The sequence below is a fragment of the Petaurus breviceps genome, unplaced genomic scaffold, assembly GCF_028583685.1.
Source record: "Petaurus breviceps papuanus isolate PSGF00001 unplaced genomic scaffold, PetGlider_PUasm1.0 99, whole genome shotgun sequence".
Taxonomy (NCBI): domain Eukaryota; kingdom Metazoa; phylum Chordata; class Mammalia; order Diprotodontia; family Petauridae; genus Petaurus; species Petaurus breviceps.
Window position 1 is genome coordinate 23,125,031 of NW_027187465.1, and position 19,985 is coordinate 23,145,015.

Consider the following 19,985-nt stretch of genomic DNA (forward strand, 5'->3'; position numbering starts at 1 on the left):
GGGATCCAACACTCTCCCAATGCCTTTCTTCCATTTACTTGTCCAACTACACCATTCATCCTGACTTACATTAACACATATACCATAGTTAAGGTCTCTACTCCTTCCACCCTCTAGATTCAAAATCTAGCAAATGGCAGCAAGGAAAGCCAGGACAAAGTTTGCTACCAAGAATGTCTTCATTCATGTTCTGATAGCTAGTTGGGAAGCTACAGGTAAAGTGTTTTAAGTCAGACCAATATTCCCCAACCAACAGCTCAGTAATCGGTGCCCCCTAATAAACCACCGGTTTCCCTGACAGAACACCACTGAACGTCTTTTCTTCCCCTGGGAGGCCCCGCCACGACACGACAGCTCCCACCAGGGGACTTTCACTTACTTTCTGGCTTTGCGTCTGCCGCCGCGTGACGCATGCTTTTCAGCTGGTTCTGCACTCTTTGCAGTCTCTGCACCGCATGAAAAAGCTTTAAAATACAATCAGATGCATTACTCGGATATTCCACGGAAATGCTCCATTTATAAGCTTGTGCGATGAAAAATACAGACCTTCCATGGCTACTAACAAGGACCAGAGAGATGATTTTATTAAAGTCAAATATAATGGGCTCTTGCCACACATACCTTTTCAGTGTAAAGAAGCTTTTACACCCTTTTTACCTTTTATTTTCTAAGTCTTGTTTTCATGGATTTCATTTTGTTTTTTATAGTTTATCGGGGTTTTTGTTGGACTGAAAGTTCAAAAGGAGCCAACAGTCTGATGTTAGCCACAAAAGCTACAACAATTCAAGCATATGAATTAAGAGAAGTGTCAGGTGCAGAGTGAGTGAGAACATAGTCCTGCTGTTGATAAATACTTGTTAATAAAAGAAGCTTTTCTTTTGCTTGATTTACATTTTTTCAAATGCAAAGAATCTGAATATTCATTAAGTTAATAGCTTAGAAGGAGAAAAGTCTAGGCAAATAGAAAATTATCATTCTGAAGCTTGGACCAAGAAGTTGCTCACCTGAAGTAAATATTGGGCCGAATCTAAAAACACATATAGGGACTGCCAAGTTAGCAGGGAAAGAACTGGCTTGAAATCAAATATGTTTTACTTGTAATAACTGAGATTTCAAGATAGGGTCCAATAAGTTAAAGCACCTACTTTGCAGTTGAACATAAACATTGAAATGAATTTTTTATACCAAGATCTCTTTGCATCTTTTTGTGAATGCTGATAGTAATCACTGGAGTTCAGTCTATGCAATCCAAGAAAACTCTCAAGGATTTAGAGATCTTATCTGCTAGTGAGGAACTCAGCCAAGGAAAGTGGCTCCAAGGATGATGCCCAGAGGTAAACAGGTGACAGAGCTGCTGGGGTTTGGGCCTTGGTTAACCTACTTCAGGAGTAATTAACTGTTTGATTGTACTGACACCTGAAGTATTCGGCAGGGCATCAGGACCACCTGCATCAACAGTACAAGTAAGAGCAATGCCTACCTTCCACTCTAAAACGCTCTTTTTATTATAATATTTTTATTTTATCATAATGCTAGAAGCCAAAATGTTGACAAAGACCTGAGGGAGCTTTTATAGTAAATACTGAAATTTCACTTTTCCCTTCATGTGGATTATCATAAGGAACAACTACTTGTTATTGTTATTATAGGGACTTTCTTGTAAATACCTGGTTCTTTTGTTCCTGTTTCTGTTGTGCTAAAAATTCTTCTCTTTCTTTTTCAACTCGAAGTTGTCGTGCTATTTTAAGCATCCGTTGATGGTTCTGCACAGTCTCCACCTAGAGAAAAAGCAACCCATCCTCCAAATCACTGTCAGGGCTGAGAACACAAGTGGTATGAACACGTGACTCAGAAATCCACTGAGCACTTTCTATGGGTAAACGTTAGTGTTTCCATATGACAGCAAGGTTCTGGACTCAGGGACCTTTAAAGCTCTGGCCTTCTGCCTGCAGAGATTTCCTCTCCATCAATTAGTTATTTGATTCCATCCTTGTATGAACACTATGCTCATCTTAATCCTTGTTTGCATTCCTAAATCTTTTCAAATCCTTGGACTGTGACACTTATACCTTACATTGTTAGTTTTTTCCTTACCCTTTTCTTCAAACGTTCTACTCTCTTAATGAGCTGATCTTTCTCTTCCTCCATTGCACTGATATCCTAAAAAGCAATTAAGGAGACACTTTAAAAAGACAACAGGCTGTGAAAGTCTTATATGCATAAAACACTACTGCCATTATTCCTAATTCATCACTATAACATTAAAGAAAATAGAGTCTTTTTTAGAAAGTGCACATTTCTATTTTCTCCCTGGGGCTGTTTATGTAGGAAATTTAGTTGGCAGCATGACATTCAATCAAGAAAAGCAACCAAAACAGGTCAGAATGAAACAAGGTAAGGTTGCGAACAATACATTTTCTGTGTTGGTTCCAAATATAAGAATGAGATTTTTACAAAAAACCTTTCATAATGGAGGTACACGTGTCCTAATCACTCAAGAACTGCAGCAATTACATCTGTTCTGCACTGGCTAAATGCTACACCAAAGTAAAATCACAATGACCTAGAGTTTGCCAATTTTTCATGAAAATTATTTCAAGACAATAGCCTTCTCAAGGCAGAAAATTTTATCCAGTTTTGCTAAAACATCTTTCCCCTTTTTGAAAATAATGTCCCTAATAAATAACCCTCTCTCCCTTCTGACCAACTCTCTAAAGTCTCTCAAAAAAATTCTTTATCTTGAGTAATGTGATCTTCACCATAACTTTATTAATACCTTCTTCAATGAAGACCAATTCTACAGGAGAAACTTGCCAACTGTTATTGTTGACTTAGCCTATGGTTTGTGCTGAATGAGATAGAAAAGTCCCCTGAATTAAAAGGGAAAAGCAATATCAAGCTATTTAAATATCCCTAAACTAGTTATAATTTCCCCTTATATTTACCCTTCGTATTTCTGCAGTAGAAAATCCAGATGTTTTGAGTTGTTCACATTCTTTATGTAAGGTTTTGAAACCTTCCATCAGTTCTTCATACTAAAAACATAAATAAAAGAAATCCATAAATGTATCCCTTTCTTAATTACATTTTTAATAATCATTTATATATTCTTTTTTTTTTTTTGCTTTTTGGAGGGCAATTGGGGTTAAGTAACTTGCCCAAGGTTACACAGCTAGTTATTTTGTGTGGGTGTTAAGTGTCTGAGGCTGGAACAGAACTTGGGTCCTCCTGACTCCGGGGCCAGCGCTTTACTCACTGCGCCACCTAGCCGCCCTTATCATTTATATATTCTTAATAAATCACTTTCTAAGTCTAGTGTTCTGAAAACATGGTTGTTAACCTATGAGGCCTTTAAAATGGAGCTTTTAAATCAGGGAAGAATACACAAAAATAGGGGTCTTTTTTCCACAAGATAATAGGAAATGAAGTATTTTTCTTTCCACATAACATTCTAAACAATTCACATATTAAAGATCTAGTACTTCTTACTGAAGAAGATAATCAATCAACATATTTTCTTATTTATGACTGTTACTAAATGATTTATTGAGTGCATAAGACCAACCAAAAAGTCACTTGGGAGCACAGCATACATAACATAAAACATATCATACTGAAGAAGGTAACATATAGTAACTCATACTATACTTAAAGAAATAAAATTAAAAAGTGAGTATAGATGTTTAATTCAGTATGCCATACCAATTCAAAGAATTAAAATAAATAACTGACTTTCAACTTTAAACATCTCTGATCTGCTCCATAAGAAGCAAATCTTTATAATCTATAATTGTTTGGTTACTTAACTGAGTCTACACAGTAAAACCAATAAATTTCCCTCCAGAGGGATTAATTTCTTACAATATTACTTATGAAAGAAATTCTTTCATGTATATATCCAAAAAACAAGACTGTAGTTTTATAATATGGTAGAGAGTTGAAATGTTTAAACAAAAATGATAATACAAGTTGTTATTTTTTTAATCATCTTTTATTCAGTTTGCATCAAGTGGCCAAATCAATAATAATCACAAACATTATTAACTTGATTGGATCAAAAGTCCCATCAATAAATCCAAAAATGTCTAATGTTATGCAAGATGCAAAGAAAAGGGCTTAGAGTTGGCTGACATGATAGTAATTTAAGTAATTAACTGCCAAAGAGAGAGGCCTTACAGAGTGAATGAAGAGACTGAAGGCAAGAAGGATCCCTTTGAGCTGCAGCCATGACGGAAGCCTTCATCCCCCCCACCCCCTGCCCCACCCAGGTTCTACTCCTGACTTTCTCCTCTGTCTCACAGCAGGATGTTCACTCTGCTAATGCAGTCTCTTCACCTTATAAGCACATTCTACCACTTCAATTCCTTCCTTTGACCGGCTGATTCTTCCTAGGATTTCCATTTTAAGGAAAGTACCCAGGACAGACATGTCTTTGTTCCTCTTCTCCACCATGGCCTCTTGTGGGGATCTTCCCTACCCCTCCCCACTCCCCAACAACATTCAGTTCCTTGGATCTATTATTTTCCTTCATCAGATTGAAAGCTCTTTGAGGACAAGATTGTCTTCCTGCTCATATTGTATCCCCAGCACTTAAGACAGTGTCTGGCACCTAATAAGAGCTTAATAAATGACTTCTGAGGGGGAAGCTAGGTGGCTCAGTGGATGGAGCTTGGAGTCTGGAACTCAAATGTGGCCTTGAACATTTACCAGCTTTGTGACCCTGGGCAAGTCATCTAGCCTCTGTTTTGCCTTAATCCACTGAAGAAGGAAATGGCAAACCATTTCAGTTGCCTTTGCAAAAGAAAAACTCCCAGCAGTATGGTCCACAGGGTCATGAAGAGTTGGACACAATGAAATTGACGGAACAACTCTTGGAGGAGTCACAACTGCAGAGTCAGAAGGGCTCTCAGAGGCATTCCAGACCAGTCTATACTTGAACAGAATCTCCTTTACCACACTGCTGACAAAGGGCCGCCCAGTCCTGCTGTAAAGACTTCAAATGACAGGAAACCAACAACCTTCTAGGCCTACAGAATCCCATTGCGTTCTGATGCAGCTTTAAGGAAGATTTTCTTTCATCAAGTCAAAATCTGCTTCTTGGTAATATTCACTCACTGTTCCTAAATCAGACCTCCTCCATGTGAAAACCCTCCAGTTCCAGCTATCATGTTTCCCCTAAGTCTTCTTTTGTCCAATCCAGATGCTGCCAATCCCTTCAAACGATCCTCATATGACATGACCTCCGTGTCCTTCAGCATATAGACTACCCCCTTCTGGAGGGTAATGTCCTTCCTAAAATATGAAGTCAGGACTGAACACAATCACCTTGTCATGGGACTCCAGCTACTTAGCTTGGCTCTGACACAACCACCATCATCATCGTCTCCCCTCCCACTCCTCTGGAATAAACTCTTCATCATGGAGATTGCTTCCGCTGTGGTACTCAGACCTCATCAGCACAGCAAACACCCTTCTCATGGCCTCCCAACGTCTGGTACACAGCAGGCACTTAACAAATGTTTATCACATCCAGATGTGGGCAGACCACAGAGTTCAAAGCAGGACCATCAACTCCCATCCTGGACATCATGCCTCTCTCAATACAGCCTGAGATCACATTAGTTTTTTTAGCTGCCACATCACACTGCTAACTCATTGGGTTTCCAGTTCACTAAAAACTTTCAAACAAACTTCACCATCTTGTGTGTTTGAAGCTGACTTGTTTGAACCCAAGTATAAGATTCTATTTATGCCTACTAAATTTTAGCTTACTATATTTGGGCCAATATTCCAGCTTGGGGAAAAGATTAGTCTGATATACCTAATCTCTGATAGAGTCACATTGGCTGTTTATGATCTCAGCTTCCTTTTTGAATGGTCACTAACCATCCCTTCAATAATATATTCTAGAATTTTTCCAGGAATTAAAATAAAACTCAGTGACAAATCATTTGTAGACTCCATTCTTCCTTTTTTTGGAAATCAGGACAAACTCCTGTGGTGTTATAGATCTCCTCCACGGTCTTTCAAAGATCACTAACAATGGTTTAGTAATCACAATCTGCACTTCCTTCAATGTCCTTCAACGACATACTGTCATTGGGGCTTAATGACAACTCATTAAGAACACATTATCTTTTATTTGAGTTTCAAATCCTGATTTATCATTTTGGTTGAATCTGTTGTGGTCCAAAGATCATTCTCCATGGCAAAGAAAAGAGAAGCAAAATTGGAATTAAGTAGCTCTTTCTTCTCTCTATGCGTCCATTATCATATCTCATCTCTTTGAATCTTCATAACTACCTTCTGAATATGATTACCCCCTTTTTACATATGAAGAAACCAAGACTCAGAAATAAGGAGATAGTCACATAGCTAATAATTTCAGTGTTGGAGTATAAACTTGGATCTCTCCTGATGCCAGACCTAACCCCCTTTCTACTTCACCATGATACCCTGCATGTCAAAAGACAGAGACAGGAACACAGATTATTTTAGGTATGGGAGATGACATATCCAAAGACATGGAGGTTACAGAGGGCACAATAAAAGCAGAAAATTGTAAAAAGCTTAATTTGATTAGAGCATAGAGAATATGAAAGGAAGTACTGTGAAATAAGATAGATTATAGGAAAAACCCAGGTTGCCGAAGGCCTTGAATGCCACACCAAAGAGTTTGCTTTATTGAAGTAGGCAATATGGAGCCACAGAGGATTTTTGAGCAGCAGGGTAATGTGGTAAGACCAATGCTTTAGAAACATTACTTTGGCAGTTACATGAAGGATGAATGGGGAAGAAACCAGGGTCAGAAGGACCAGTTAGCAGGATACTACAATATTCCAGATTAGAGGTGATAAGGGCTTGAACTAGCACAATGGCAGTAGAAAGGAGGAAATGAATGCTAGAAATATTCCAGAAGTAGTCAGGAAGGTTTTTTACTGATTGGGTACAGGAAGTGAGGGAAGAGTCAAAAATATTTCATTTGTCTCCCTATTAAGAGTTTAAATTCTTTAAGTATCAAACAATGAGTCTTTCAGTTCTTTTGCATTTCTCCCATAGAACTGTCTACTACAATGTTCTATCTATTGCTCAATAAATTCATTCTTAAGAAAGGTTTTGAGGCATTCTGGCTTGCAATTATACACAGGAAACTGTTACATGGGAATATGATAGTGTTATTTCATTGTACTCTTTCAGGCTTCTGAATATTTCTGTTATTTAGTATAACACAAAATATAATTCTCATAAACCTTTCAACCCAGAAATTTTACAAGTGAAAAATACTTTGCTAATATCTCTGTTGACATAAGACTGAAATAATAAGATGAAAATCATTCAGCTGTTTGACATGTATTATATCAATTCTTAGAGATATGGTAATACTTGAATATTTTCAATACTTTCCACTTTTTTGTGGATATCTGGCATCATGCAGAAAAATGAACATCCATTAAAACAGAACCGAAAGCCCACTATAGTTGGCTTTAAAACTCAGGGTTTACTTACGCCGTACCTGCTTATTGGTGTCAGCCACAGTTTCATCCTGAAGGAACTCAGCCGGGACCTCGAGTTTTATTAAAAAACGAGCTAAGTATGCTCTTTTCTTTAGTTCATTAGTCCGCTGGAGAAGCCAGTGTAGAACTGGGTGAATTACAGGTTTACTTCCAATAACCAGACCCTGGCGAAAGGTACTCCTAAACAAATGAGAGAAGTTCACGGATTTAAGAGCAAAACTCTGTGATAGGGACACTGAAGCAACAGATTATGCTCAAAATCCAATTAATTTCTGACTACTGTTAAAAATGAAGTTTGTGCAGAGTTAAAGGATGGTTATTCTAAAGCAAATCTGCCTATTATCCCAAAAGTGAAGCACAGACTAGATACTGCAGTACCAATTTTATTTCAGTACTAGAAGATTTGAAAAAGGTGTTAATTGGTTCAGTCAACCTTAACTAGCATTTCAATTAATTCACTTAAGTGGTGTTTATATTGTTATTTAAAAAAAAAACTATGAAAGAATGAAATATCTCAGCTGAAAGAAAATGTGATTAGCTAGGCTTCCTCTGATGAAAGGAAAGAACTGACCCACTTAAAAATGCTCATAAGGCTTCTGAATGACAGAACAGAATCATAATGATAAGCCTGATAGGAGGCATAATATTATTTTACAATACAGTGAAATTATGAACTTTCTTTGGCAGACTGTATAAAGTTTTGAATTTATTAAAATATTTTAATGAAGCAAAAAATGAGCCGATCCTTACATGTCCGTGGCATTTCCTGGAGGTTTATACTTAAGGATACCAAGAAGGCTCAACATCCGCTTAGCTGTCTGATCTGGCATCTCCTCTCTTATGTCAACAACTTGCTAGTAAGTAAAGAAAAGCGAACACATACTTTACAAATGTGGAACAATGGACACATTAAAAAAGAAAAATATGTTGATGAAATGTGTCTTTTATTGCAGGTTAAGTAATACAATAGTTTCTTATAAAGCAGGTATTATTTCAGAAACATTCAAGGCCCCCAGATTATACATACAAGTAGAGCCAGGAGTCATATTATGGCTGTCAAGCTAAAATATGTTCAGCCAACAAAGGAAAGGGATTAGTGTATACGCATGTGGTAGCCTGCACCAAAATAGCAGTTGTGAAAGCATTTTCATTCCAAGGCCAAGTATGCTCACCTCTGGAAATGGAGAATAATTCCTATATAAGGTACAAATAGATTACAGAATTTTTAAAGTAGAAGGGCTGTTGGTAGTGTGGCACAGTGAAAAACCATGCTAGATTTGGAGGCAGATGACTTGATTTCAAATCTACCTGCCACCTGTGTGACTTTGGGAAAAGTGACCTTGCCTCTTTGGGACGTTTTCCTCATCTGAAAAATGCAGGGGTTGGTCTAGATAACTTCCCAAGTCCCTTCCAACCCTATTTCTATGTTTCTATTAACCAGGGCTAAGTAGATTAGAGAGGTAAAGAGATGTCTAGTCCAATTCCCTCATTTCACGAAGGAGCAAAATGGAGCTTTGGCAGATTCAAGTCACTGGCCCAAGGACACAGCGAGATCAGCAGCAGCGTCTAGATCTTCTGATTCCTCGCTCAGGGTCCCTCCTATAACACTGGGCAGCCCCATTACACTTTTAGTCTGAGAGGCTAATGTAGGAGATACAGACATGGCCTTAATTAATTTCTACTTGAGTTCTCTGTTTCAAATTTCACTTCTTACCTTTGGGTCAATCTCTGCAAGAACATCATTGAGAACTTGTAATAGCTGCATTGGCTCCAGGGAATCAAATGTGATTAAATTGTAGTTCTTCTTAAAAGGCTCCTTATTGAGCTTCTCCACAATGAATTTGATTTGATCACTCATAATTAGGCCCTTAAAATTATACTAAAGAACAAAAATACAAAGTTCTTCAATGATGGAAATAGAAGTTACAAAAGATGAATATTAACAACCACAAAGCACACAGAAATGCAATACAGTACAACACAGCAAGCATGAAAAATGGGTATTTTTATGCAGAGAAATCAGGGTAAGTCAATCATAGAAAAGAGTTAGAAAATTAATTGATGTTGTTCACCTCTAATAACCTTCAACCCCCAGTCAGAGGGGCCGTGTCTGAAACCATTGCTCACTGGGGACAACAATCCTCTACTTTCTTCGTTCCTACTAGACCTACTCTTCTCCCTCAGCATATTCTTCTCCCATCTCTTAGCTTCTCCTCCTACCCCACCCTATTCTTCCAAGTCCAACTCAAATGTCATTTCCTCCACAAAGTCTCCCATGGATGGGAGGTCCTTTCTCTGAATACTACACTATTTGTTTTGTACTTTTCTTCTATACTTCTTATATTTGATTTTCATTATAATTATTTCTTACACTCACTCCTTTTTAAAGGGCAAGGGCAGAGGAGGGTATCTGGGCCCTTATGTCATCACCGTGGAAACTCCTCCCACTTGCAGATGTGAGACTCTGTGTAATTTAGCATCTCACCTGGGAAACAGATAATTTCAATAATGATCCCATGGTCATACAGCTAGCATCTGTCAGAGGTAGACCTTGAACTCAGTCTTTTATCCACTAAGCAATGATAGCTCTCCAACAGATCACAGGTAGGAGCTGGATGAGAATCCTTTAACCTTCCTCAGCACTAAGGGCAATGCTTGTATACAGCAAGTTGAATTTAGCAGCTGGAGCTTCAATCAATTGGTCAACCAACCAGTGAGGTCCTGTGCTGGGGGAGGAAAGGGGCACAAAGACGAAAATCCAATAGTTCTTGCCCCCCCCCCCCCCAGGAAATATATTCTAAAAGGAAAGGAACAGGCCTATATCTAAGTATATGCAAAATAAATACAAGGTAATACATGTGTGGGAGAGGGGGAGCGGTAAGGACTCCAGTGAGTTTGATCTGAATTTTGAAGGAATAAGAAGCAAAACAATCATAAATTAACAGTGGCTTGTGGCCAAGGACTAGAAATATAGACCTGGGCTAAAAGAAATCGGATTGTGAACATGAAAGGACCTTAGTAAAAATTTAAAATCTGATCTACCTATCAGCATAGCTCAATCAAGCTACCAGTTTCTCACCTCTGATATATTACAGTTAAGCAAAGGAAGGAATGGTGAAAATTTACCTACCTACAAGCATAAAAAGCATTCAATTTTTAACTGAATTTTTTTGAGCAGGACCTCAATCTGAAGTAGGCATATAAAATTATGCTAGTGGGAGTTAATATTAATATATAAATTATTTAAATTCTTAAAAAGTGATATCAAATGCTTATTTTATATTTTGAAGCAAATATTTGAAAAGCTGAACCCTTGTAAACAATTCTTCTAACCTCTGAAGGATCTCTGACTTCATCAATTCCACTGACACAGATCACATCTTCACAAATTAGAGGACTCTCTTGGAGTTGCTGCAGCCCCCAAAATTCATTAACTGGTAGTCAACCTTCAGGTGATAAGTCTCTCCAGAGGCTGGTCCTCCAGAGTCAGATGCAAGTCTATTAACTTGGTACAACTTGCAACAAGCCTCCAGTTCCAAATCTCTCATTCCATGACCTTGCTGGCATAACCAATACCTAGGCTCACCTCTAAGGTACCCAAGTAAATCTTTAGTAGAGGTTGGGAAAAATAAAAAAAGAAAAAAAGAAAACCTTCTTGCCCCCTCTCCAAAGGCAATAATGATACTAGGAAATGATGATAACAAGTAAAGGATTTGTAGTTTTTGGAGTCATTTCATAAAATCAAAGCCTTTATGTAAATGGTACTTTCTGATAAGTACTCAAGCTTTTCATGTTTTAAAATATTTATGTACATACTCAATTCACAAATTGTATATGAATGATTTCTGATGGGTTATGATCTGCACCTGTAGAAGGAGTAAACCTAAACCAGTAAGACCCCAAATCAAAACTCAAATTCTCATTTTATACCCTTTAGAAAAGCAAACTCCTGCGTTTTATAAGCCCTGGTAATGATTTTTTAAAAAAGCCATCCACAAATGAACAAAATGACTTTGCAAAACAGTAAAAGGATGCTACTTCGGGTCCTCTGTTTTCTAAGGTTTTCTTATCCTGATTTTCAAATGCTCAATTTCTCCCTAATGAAGGCACACCACGCACATGACACTGATGTACTGAACAGGTAGGCCCATCTTTCTGCCCACTGGGTTCACTGCTCTAAAAATAAGTAAAGCAATTAATCTCCAAATTTCATCAGAAGGTCATCACACGAATTCACAAACCATTTACCCAAATTAGAACCCAAGGGGAGAAAGAAATTAAAACCAGGACATCGCACATTTCTCAAATAGCTTTATATAGTGGAAAGTGCACTGGATCTGGAAATCAGAAGATCTGGGTTCAAATCCCACCTTTCTTACTACCTGAACTGACCTTGAGCCTGTTCCTTCACCTGAGCCTCAATCCTCTCAGCTGTAAAATTAGGAGTTTGGGCTAAATGGCCCTCGGGGTCTCAGAAAAAGCAATGCTGCTCTCACCTCGGATAGAATACGGGCAGAAAGGAGACAAGTCAGAAACCCCTTGGTGTGGGGAGTCGGGAGACCCGCAGGCTACCGGGCTCATCTCTGCCCCTGACTTGTTAAAGGGGAAATCACGAGCTGCGAGGGGTGGGTCCTTTCCGCCCACCCCCCACAAACGCTGGGATGCGGGGAGCGTGCGGCTTCAGACCCATCCCCTCTGGGGGGGCTCCAGTGGAAAGCCAGGGCAATGGCTGTTACTGAGAAGGGGCTGGGGGCTTGGTGGGACACACAATTACTGACTTGGAACTAGACCGGTCCGACTCCCCGCATTTTACCAACGGGGAAACTGAGGCCAACTCCTTCGTTTTTACAGAAGGGGAAACTGAGGCTCAGAGAGGTTAAAAGATTAAGTAGTTTTAAACCCGAAAAGGCCCTTGAAGGCCATCTGGTCCAACTCCTTCGTTTTACAAATGGGGAAACTGAGACCCGGAGGATTTGTTCAAATACCACAGGCCTGGCGTTGGTGGGGTCCTTCAAGGCGTTTAGTCCAACTCCTTTGTTTTACAGATGGGGAAACTGAGATCCCCATTTTGGGCCCTGGAAGGAGCCTGGGGGACCACCTAGGCCACCCCTCTACCTTTTACAGTTGGGGAAACTGAGGCCCTCGTTGGGGTGGGGCCCTCGGGCTCTCCCGCCCCTACCGTCCTTTCTCTCTGGGCCCCCCCCTCTTGCTCCCCACCCCCACTCCCCCGGCCTCGCCTCGGCCTCAAAGCCTGGAAGCCTCAAGGAGAAGAGAATAGGGGGCCTTTCAGGACGGCGGCGGCGGCGAGAACCCCCCAGAGCCCGGGGCCCGGAAGGGGTCGGCGTTACCTCCACTTCTCCTCACGACGCGACTTTTTTTTTTCCCCAGGGTTGAGGCTGGGGGTGGGGGAGAGCCTCGGTGTGGGGCTCCAGGAGACAGAGCCGCTTGGCAACGGTTGCTAGGCCAGGGTGCGTCGTCACTTCCGGTGGGGCGGGGCGGAGGAGGAGAGGGTGCGCGCTCATCCGTCCACCCGTTCTCCTTAAGGAGCGCGTGGCTGATGAGAGGGGGAGGGAGGGAGGCGCGCGCCCAGCTCTGGCTGCAAAGCGCGTGCGCGGGGTGCAAGGCAGCTTCCAGAACGTTGCAGCTCTCCACGCCGCAGAGAGTTGTGCCTGGGGACCACGGCGCTGTAATTTCTGCGGAGTGGGCTGGAATTAGAACGATCAGAACCAGGCCCATTATATTCATGCTGTTGTTTAAAAAAAAATTTTTTTTTAAAAACCAACCTATTACCCTTCAGGGCTCCGCAGGCTCAAAGAGGATTTAGGCGCATGCATTAAGATGTGAAAGGCAGCTGACTGCGGATGCAGCATCCCTGCGGTGAATGCCTGCGGTCCTACCATCCCTGCGGTCTGGGTCTTGCAAATGGCATCGCTGCATGCCACATCTCGTGCTGCGGGAGAGACAGAGACCCCTAGCTCTATAGGCAGAAGGCCCAGCTTCCCATTCCACCTCCACCCCCCCCCCCCCAATTTCTCTTAAAAAAGGGGATTGCACAAGACCACACGGGCTTAACCTGGGGTCCCGGGGCTTGGGACGATTCTTTGGCCGCTCTATTTCTTGATGATGTGTTTTCTTCTGATTTTATTGATCCCATGTTAGTTTCCTCTCCTCCCAGACCAATCCCAGCGTCGTTTGTGGCAATTCCCACCCCCATCCTCCCCAGCCCCTTGCCAAGGGGGATTTGCCAGCGCCAGATCCATGATATTTTAATCGTTTCTCTGGGTTTGTTTCTCCATCTGTAAAATGAGGAGGTTGGCAGTTGTTACATTTGCTTTCAACACAGGATTCTGAGATTCAGGCTTCAGTACAATGCCTTTAAAGGGGCCCATGGCACAAACAAGGTCCTGGCTTAGATGGGCCTTCCAGACACAGGCCTGGCTTTAGGGATCTCTCCTTCTTCTGTAAGGTGGAAGGCAAACTTAGACCAAGAGCTGGAAGAACCCTTGGAGGACATCTAATTCAAGCCTCTTTACTCTTTAGGGGACAGGACATTAAGACCCACAGCTACAGGATCTCTCCAAGGGCAAGGTCACACTGCTGACAGCAGCAGTATACACAGGATTTTAATTCGGCTAGCTCCTCTAATTTCGGATTTAGTACTCTTTGACCTGAATGTCAAATACTATACTAGGACATGTGCTCTCCTTCATTAGACTGTGAATTCCTTGTGGGCAAGAAATGTGCTTTTGCCTCCCTTTGTAATCCCAGTACTTAGTACAGAGTAGCACTTAGCACACAGTAGGCACTTTACAAATGTTTATTGACTGAAGTACATGTGGTCTCCTTCATGAGACTGTGAGCTTCTTGAGAGTAGGTACTGTTTTTTCTTTTTCTTAATCTTTTTTTTTTGCATTTTGGAGGCAAGGAGGGAAGGGCAGTTGGGGTTAAGTGACTTGCCCAAGGTCACATGGCTAGTTTTTTGTGTTAAGTGTCTGAGGCCGAATTTGAACTCAGGTCCTCCTGACTCCAGGGCCAGTGCTCTATTCACTTCACCACCTAGCCATCCCTTTGCTTTTTCTTTGTAGCCCCAGAACTTAACAATGCTTGACCCAGAGTAAGGGCAGCAACAAATGCTTGTTTGTTGATTGAAGATTCTCCTGGCCCAAGAGCAGGGTGTAGCCTGAGATTCACAGAGATTAAATGAGTTGCTATTCAGTTAGTAAATGTCAAAGGAGGGACTGGATCCTAGATAACAACCACGTTTGCAGTTCATTGTCTCCACCACAAGTAGATACTATAAGCAGAGGCTCCCCTGACTTTTTTGTGCCAGTTCTCTGGTCTGCCTCCCACTAGATGGGAGAGAGGGAAGAAGGGTGCAGACTGGGATATATGTTTTGTATATTCACAGGCCAGTGGACGGGAGGACATGAGGATTGGCTGTTGGCCGCCTCCTCCATTTCTACCTTCTACCATAAGGAATGGATAACCGTTGGTTGGGAATCCTGCAATTGGAGTTCAGAGAAGGGAAAATGAACATGGTGGCCCAGGAAGGCCTGCTTTTCCAAGGACCTAAGATTTGAGCTGGGTCAGGAGGCTGTTCTGGTGGCATGTCAAGAATAAACCTGGGTTTGAATCCTAGCTTCAGGAAGGCCCTCTCCAGGCCTCAGTTTCCCCTATAAAAGGAGGGGTCATAAGGATATACATCTGGAGCTGAAAGGCACCTTAGATGTTATTTAGCCCAACTCCCTCATTGCAAAGAAGGGAAACTGAGGCCAAGACAGGCAAAGCAATTTGCTTGGGGTCACCCAGGGAGTAAGCAAAAGCATCCAAATTTGAACTCAGATCTTCTGAATCCAAACCTAGCATTTTTTCTGCGGCCTTCTGACTCAACTCATTCACACCCCTTTGGAACAGCAAACTCTGAGGACCTTAGTAGACACCTTGATGATCGGTAAGGTTCCTTTGAGGACTGGAAAATTTGAGAAGAGTTCCTTTGGAGGGACAGGGAGACAGGTGGGGCAGTGCAAGGAGGAGTACCTCCTCCGAAATCAGAGATCTAAGGGAACAAGTTACTTTCCCTTTCTGGGCCTCAGTTCCTCATCTTTAAAATGATGGGATTTGTGAATAGAGCACCGCAGTCAGGAGGACCTGAGTTCAAATCCAGCCTCAGATACTTAACACTTACTAGCCGTGTGACCTTGGGCAAGTCACTTAACCCCAATTACCCTGCCTTCTCTCCTACAAAAAAGCAAAAGTAACAATAATAATTAAAATAACAACAATAATAATACAATGATAGAATTGGCCTAAACGATATCTGAGGTCCCTTCCAACTCTAAAACTGTGATTCTATGGCTCCATCAGTGATGACCTTCCCTTGGAATTATCTCTTGCCTACCTTGCAAGGTCATAAGGAAGTGCAAAGCCCAGCCCAGCTCTTCCAGAAGTCTAGGGGTGTGGTACCCCACTGGAGATCTCTCCAATTCTCAAGGCTCCCAAACAAGAACTCACCTGCATGGATGCTGGTGAAGCCAAGACCCACACTGTATTTTAGTTTTAAATTCAGATCTTTCATCTTTACCCTGAGATATTTCCAGATTGCGTACAAAAATTCAAGGAATGCTGGGACAAAAGATGTTATCCAGGCTGGGGCTGTGGTCATACTGACTATTTCCATTTCACATTCCTTAGATCCTAGAGAAGGAAAGCCAGCCACAGGAATGATCTGGGAAGCAAGGGCTTTCTGCTATTCATCACCATTTAATGTTCTTGCCATTGGGATTACTTAAAGATTAAAAAATTTAAATTTGAAACTGAAATAAGGGCGGTTATTTAGGCAGTCCCAAGTCTAAGGCAGTATCCATGGAGTGCTCATTAGCAACGATGAGTGAAACTTGCAAATTTGACTTATTATAGCCTTTCTTAGAAGACAGGTAGCAGATGAATTCATGTTCCAGGGTTTTAATGAGAGTGTGTCTACTGCTGCATAGAGAGGGTAGGGGCAGAGCTCAGAGCTAGAAAGGAGGGAGGAGGGAAAGGAGGAAAGAAAGGAAGGGAATAAGAGTGATATAGAGTACCTAGTATGTCCCCTCCGGGGAGGGGAATAGACTGATTCAGTCAAAGGACCACACATGAGGACAGAAAGGGCCACATGTGACTTTGAGGCTGCCTGTGCCAGGCTGTATGTTAAGGGCTTTACAAATATTGTCTAATTCAATCTTAATAACCCTGGGAAGTAGGTGCTTTTATGATCCCCATTTTACAGTTGAAGAAACAGAGACAGAGGTGAAATGACTTGTTTAAGGTCACACAGCTAAGTGTGCCTGAGGCTGGATTTGAACTTTGGACTCCCTGAGTCTAGGCCTAGTTCTACCTTTGCCTTTGACTCAGAGATGGGAGGCAGGAGGCAGCAGCTTGCTCTGTGACCTTGAGTAGGAGTCCTTTCCCCTCTACACCTCAGTTTCTTTATCCTCATCTCTCCTCATTTCTCACCTGACCGTACTGCTTTGGGATTTCAGGACCATGCCCCAGGTACCTCCCCCCACGCCCCTTTGCCACCTCCTCATTAGAGTGTAAGTTCTTTGATGGCAGGGACTGCCTTTCTTTTTTGTATTTGTTATATCCATTTGTCTTTATTATATGTTATATATTGATTATGTATTATTGTAATAAATTATTTATTATATCCCTTTGTCTTTATTATATTTTGTTCTTATTATATTATTGTTATACATTTATTATGTATTATTATGATTATATTGTAATTATTATACATTATTATATCCTTTTGTCTTTATTGGATTATTATATTATATATTTATTGTATATTATTATAATTACATCATAATTATTATATATTATTTATTATATCACTTTATTATGTCTTAGCAGAGTACCTGGCCCAATCATAAGCACTTAATACATGCTTGTGGACTGACTGATAACTCTAAGGTGAGACATCTGGACTCGACTGGGGGTTCTGTTCTTTATCTGTGTCATGGACTCTTCCTTCAGTCTGGTGAAGACTTGGAATCATGTTTTTAAAAGCATAAAAAATAAAAGGTGTAGGTTTACCAAGAAAACTTATTAGATGAAATCAAAGTTTTCAAAATATTAGGGAAAAATGCCCCAAGTTCCCAGAGCTCAGGTCTGACCTCCCAGGTTCCATCCATCTCAGTCTCTAGGATTCTATAATATGAATACCCATGTGACCCTGGGCAAGTCATAAACTCTCTGGGCCTCACTTCCTCATCTGTAAAATGAGGGGATTGGTTCAGGGTGGTGGCACATATCTGTAGTTACTGGGGTAGTGCTGGTGGATCTCTTCTGCTCTGGAGCTCTGAGCTGTGGAGGGATAAACCAGTGGTATATCTGTACTAAGTTAAGAATTAACCCTGTAAGCCCCAGTGTAGGGGGCAAACTACCAGGTAGCCTAAAGAAGGGGGAGCCAGTCCATGTTGGAAATGGAGCAGGTCAAAGTTTCCAAACTGATCAGTACTGGGCTTGAGTCAGTGAACAGCCCCCTGCACTTCCAACCTGGGCAAGATGGAGAGACTTAAATTAAAACAAAGAGGAGGGGGGTGGGGTTAGACTAGAGAACTTCTGAAGCTATCAACTTTCAAATCTAACATTATGTATTTGAACACTGGCTGTTCTAAGGTCCCTCCCAGCTCTGACATCCCCTGTTCTAATCCCCCTTCCAGCCCTGACATCCCCTGTTCTAAGGGTCCTTCTAGCCCTGACATCATCTTATATAGGTGGACTCTGAAAGTATACTTGGGATCCAGGCTTCTGGTGAATCTCTCCTCTGCAATATTGCAGGAAGGCCAGGCTTTCCATGGACCATGGAAAGGTTGTTTCCCTGGCTCCTGCGGGCACAGACTTCCTTCTTTCCCTCCTGGTGGGCTGGCTAATTCATCATTAGCTCAGGTGCTTAACCCCAGGGCCCTCCCCCCAACCTAGGAAAGCACCTGGAATAGGACAGACAAAGCAGGAAGACAAAAAAGGCTTTGCCATTTGTGGGAGAAAAAAAAGAAACCAAATAATTTTCTTTCAGAAGGCTTTCAAGTCCTTTTTTTCCTCTAGCTGAGTGTTTGGTGTATTTATAGCTTTCAGGGGGAGTAGTTAAGTGTGCTGACTTTGAGGCTGCTTTCTGAGCTGTTGAGAAGCCAGCGATTGTGTAAGACAAGGGATGACGGGGAGGGAAAGAAGAGGCCAGGGCTTAAGCCTGCCCTGTCCTTCACGCAGGGAGATTTCCCCTTGCACTGTGCTAATGACAGCCAACTACAGGACTTTGACTGAACAAGCATTTACTAAATGCCCACTGTAATAACAGTGACAATAATTCATGTTTCTCTAGCAACCTAGGGATAGTGATGGACCTATAATTTCACTGATGTAAGGAACTCCCTCTACCAATGCAAGTTGGTACCTTCTCCAGAATTTATAGTCTTAGAGAATTGTCTAGGGCTTGGAGAGGTTGTTGGGGCCACACAGCCAGGATGCAAAACCCTTTCCTTGGAAAAATCCTGTGACACGAATAGTGCAAGAGTGGCTTTATCTACATTTTATAGATGGGGAAACTGAGGCATGGAGTGGAGAAATTATTCACCCATGGTTACATAGGCAGTCAAGTAACAGAGCTGGGATTTGAATTGAGTTCAGGTTCCAAATGTATTTATCTTTTATTGGTTTATACTGTCACTCTTACAAGGTACTGTTGTGATCACTGGGGGTATGAAGAGAGTTATGATACACAGTCTCCTTTTGAAAATGTGGATTCAAAAGGGATTCCCAATAATGGTTAGAATTGTGAGGCCAATGAGTCCATTCCTAAGTTGTCTTGGGCTGGAAAATTGTTTCACTCTGTCCTTTTGTGGGCTGTGATGCTCCAGAATTTGTCTTGAGACATTATTTAAAGGTTTTTGGAAGGGTTCTAGGGAGAGCTCAGATGAGCCTCTGCCTTTTCTCCACCATCTTGGGTCCAGTGAGTCCATTCCTATGAGGCCATGAGCTATCATTTATTCCATAAACATCAGAACACTAGTTCCTTGAGAGCAAGGAGGGTTTCATTCTTTGTATTTTCATCTCCAGCTCCTAAGGATAATGCCTAGCATAGAGCTGGGAGAATATTACCTAATGGGAAGTATTATCATATTGAAGCACCATTTTATAGACTAAAAAACCAATGAGGCAGGACAGAAGCATAGTAGGAAGCATGCTCAGGAGAATCCTTGACTCAAATATGTCACTGTTGACCTTGGGGCAAATCACTTGACCTCTCAGCCTCAGTTTCCTCTTCTGTCAAATGGGGGCAATAACACCTGTCTATTCTCACAGGGTTGTTGAAAGAGTCAAAGACATACTAACCACTTAAATTGATCTGTGATCTCATTGGTTCCAGAGTTCTCTCCAATGATGCCAACTGACTCTCCAGTCTTGTCTGTGGGGGACCTGGCAGACTAGCTATTG

General features: G+C 41.5%; 1 protein-coding gene across 3 annotated transcripts in view; it reads right to left on the bottom strand.

Annotated features, from left to right (window-relative positions):
• Window positions 1-13,023, bottom strand: part of IFT81 (intraflagellar transport 81) — a 67,850-nt gene extending 54,827 nt beyond the window's left edge. Inside the window, exons 1-9 of one of the 3 annotated variants that reach the window (XM_069081698.1) lie at window positions 12,863-13,023; window positions 9,892-9,999; window positions 9,229-9,393; window positions 8,265-8,368; window positions 7,514-7,694; window positions 2,946-3,035; window positions 2,095-2,160; window positions 1,668-1,778; window positions 380-464 (exon numbers count right to left, since the gene is read on the bottom strand). In XM_069081698.1, the coding sequence (XP_068937799.1) occupies window positions 380-464; window positions 1,668-1,778; window positions 2,095-2,160; window positions 2,946-3,035; window positions 7,514-7,694; window positions 8,265-8,368; window positions 9,229-9,372 (781 nt within the window). In that variant the 5' untranslated portion in view covers window positions 9,373-9,393; window positions 9,892-9,999; window positions 12,863-13,023. Of the gene's footprint in view, window positions 1-379; window positions 465-1,667; window positions 1,779-2,094; window positions 2,161-2,945; window positions 3,036-7,513; window positions 7,695-8,264; window positions 8,369-9,228; window positions 9,394-9,891; window positions 10,241-12,862 lie in introns of all 3 variants that reach the window. The other 2 variants (XM_069081696.1, XM_069081697.1) reach the window with 2 other exon arrangements.
• Between the last annotated feature and the right edge of the window lie 6,962 nt (window positions 13,024-19,985).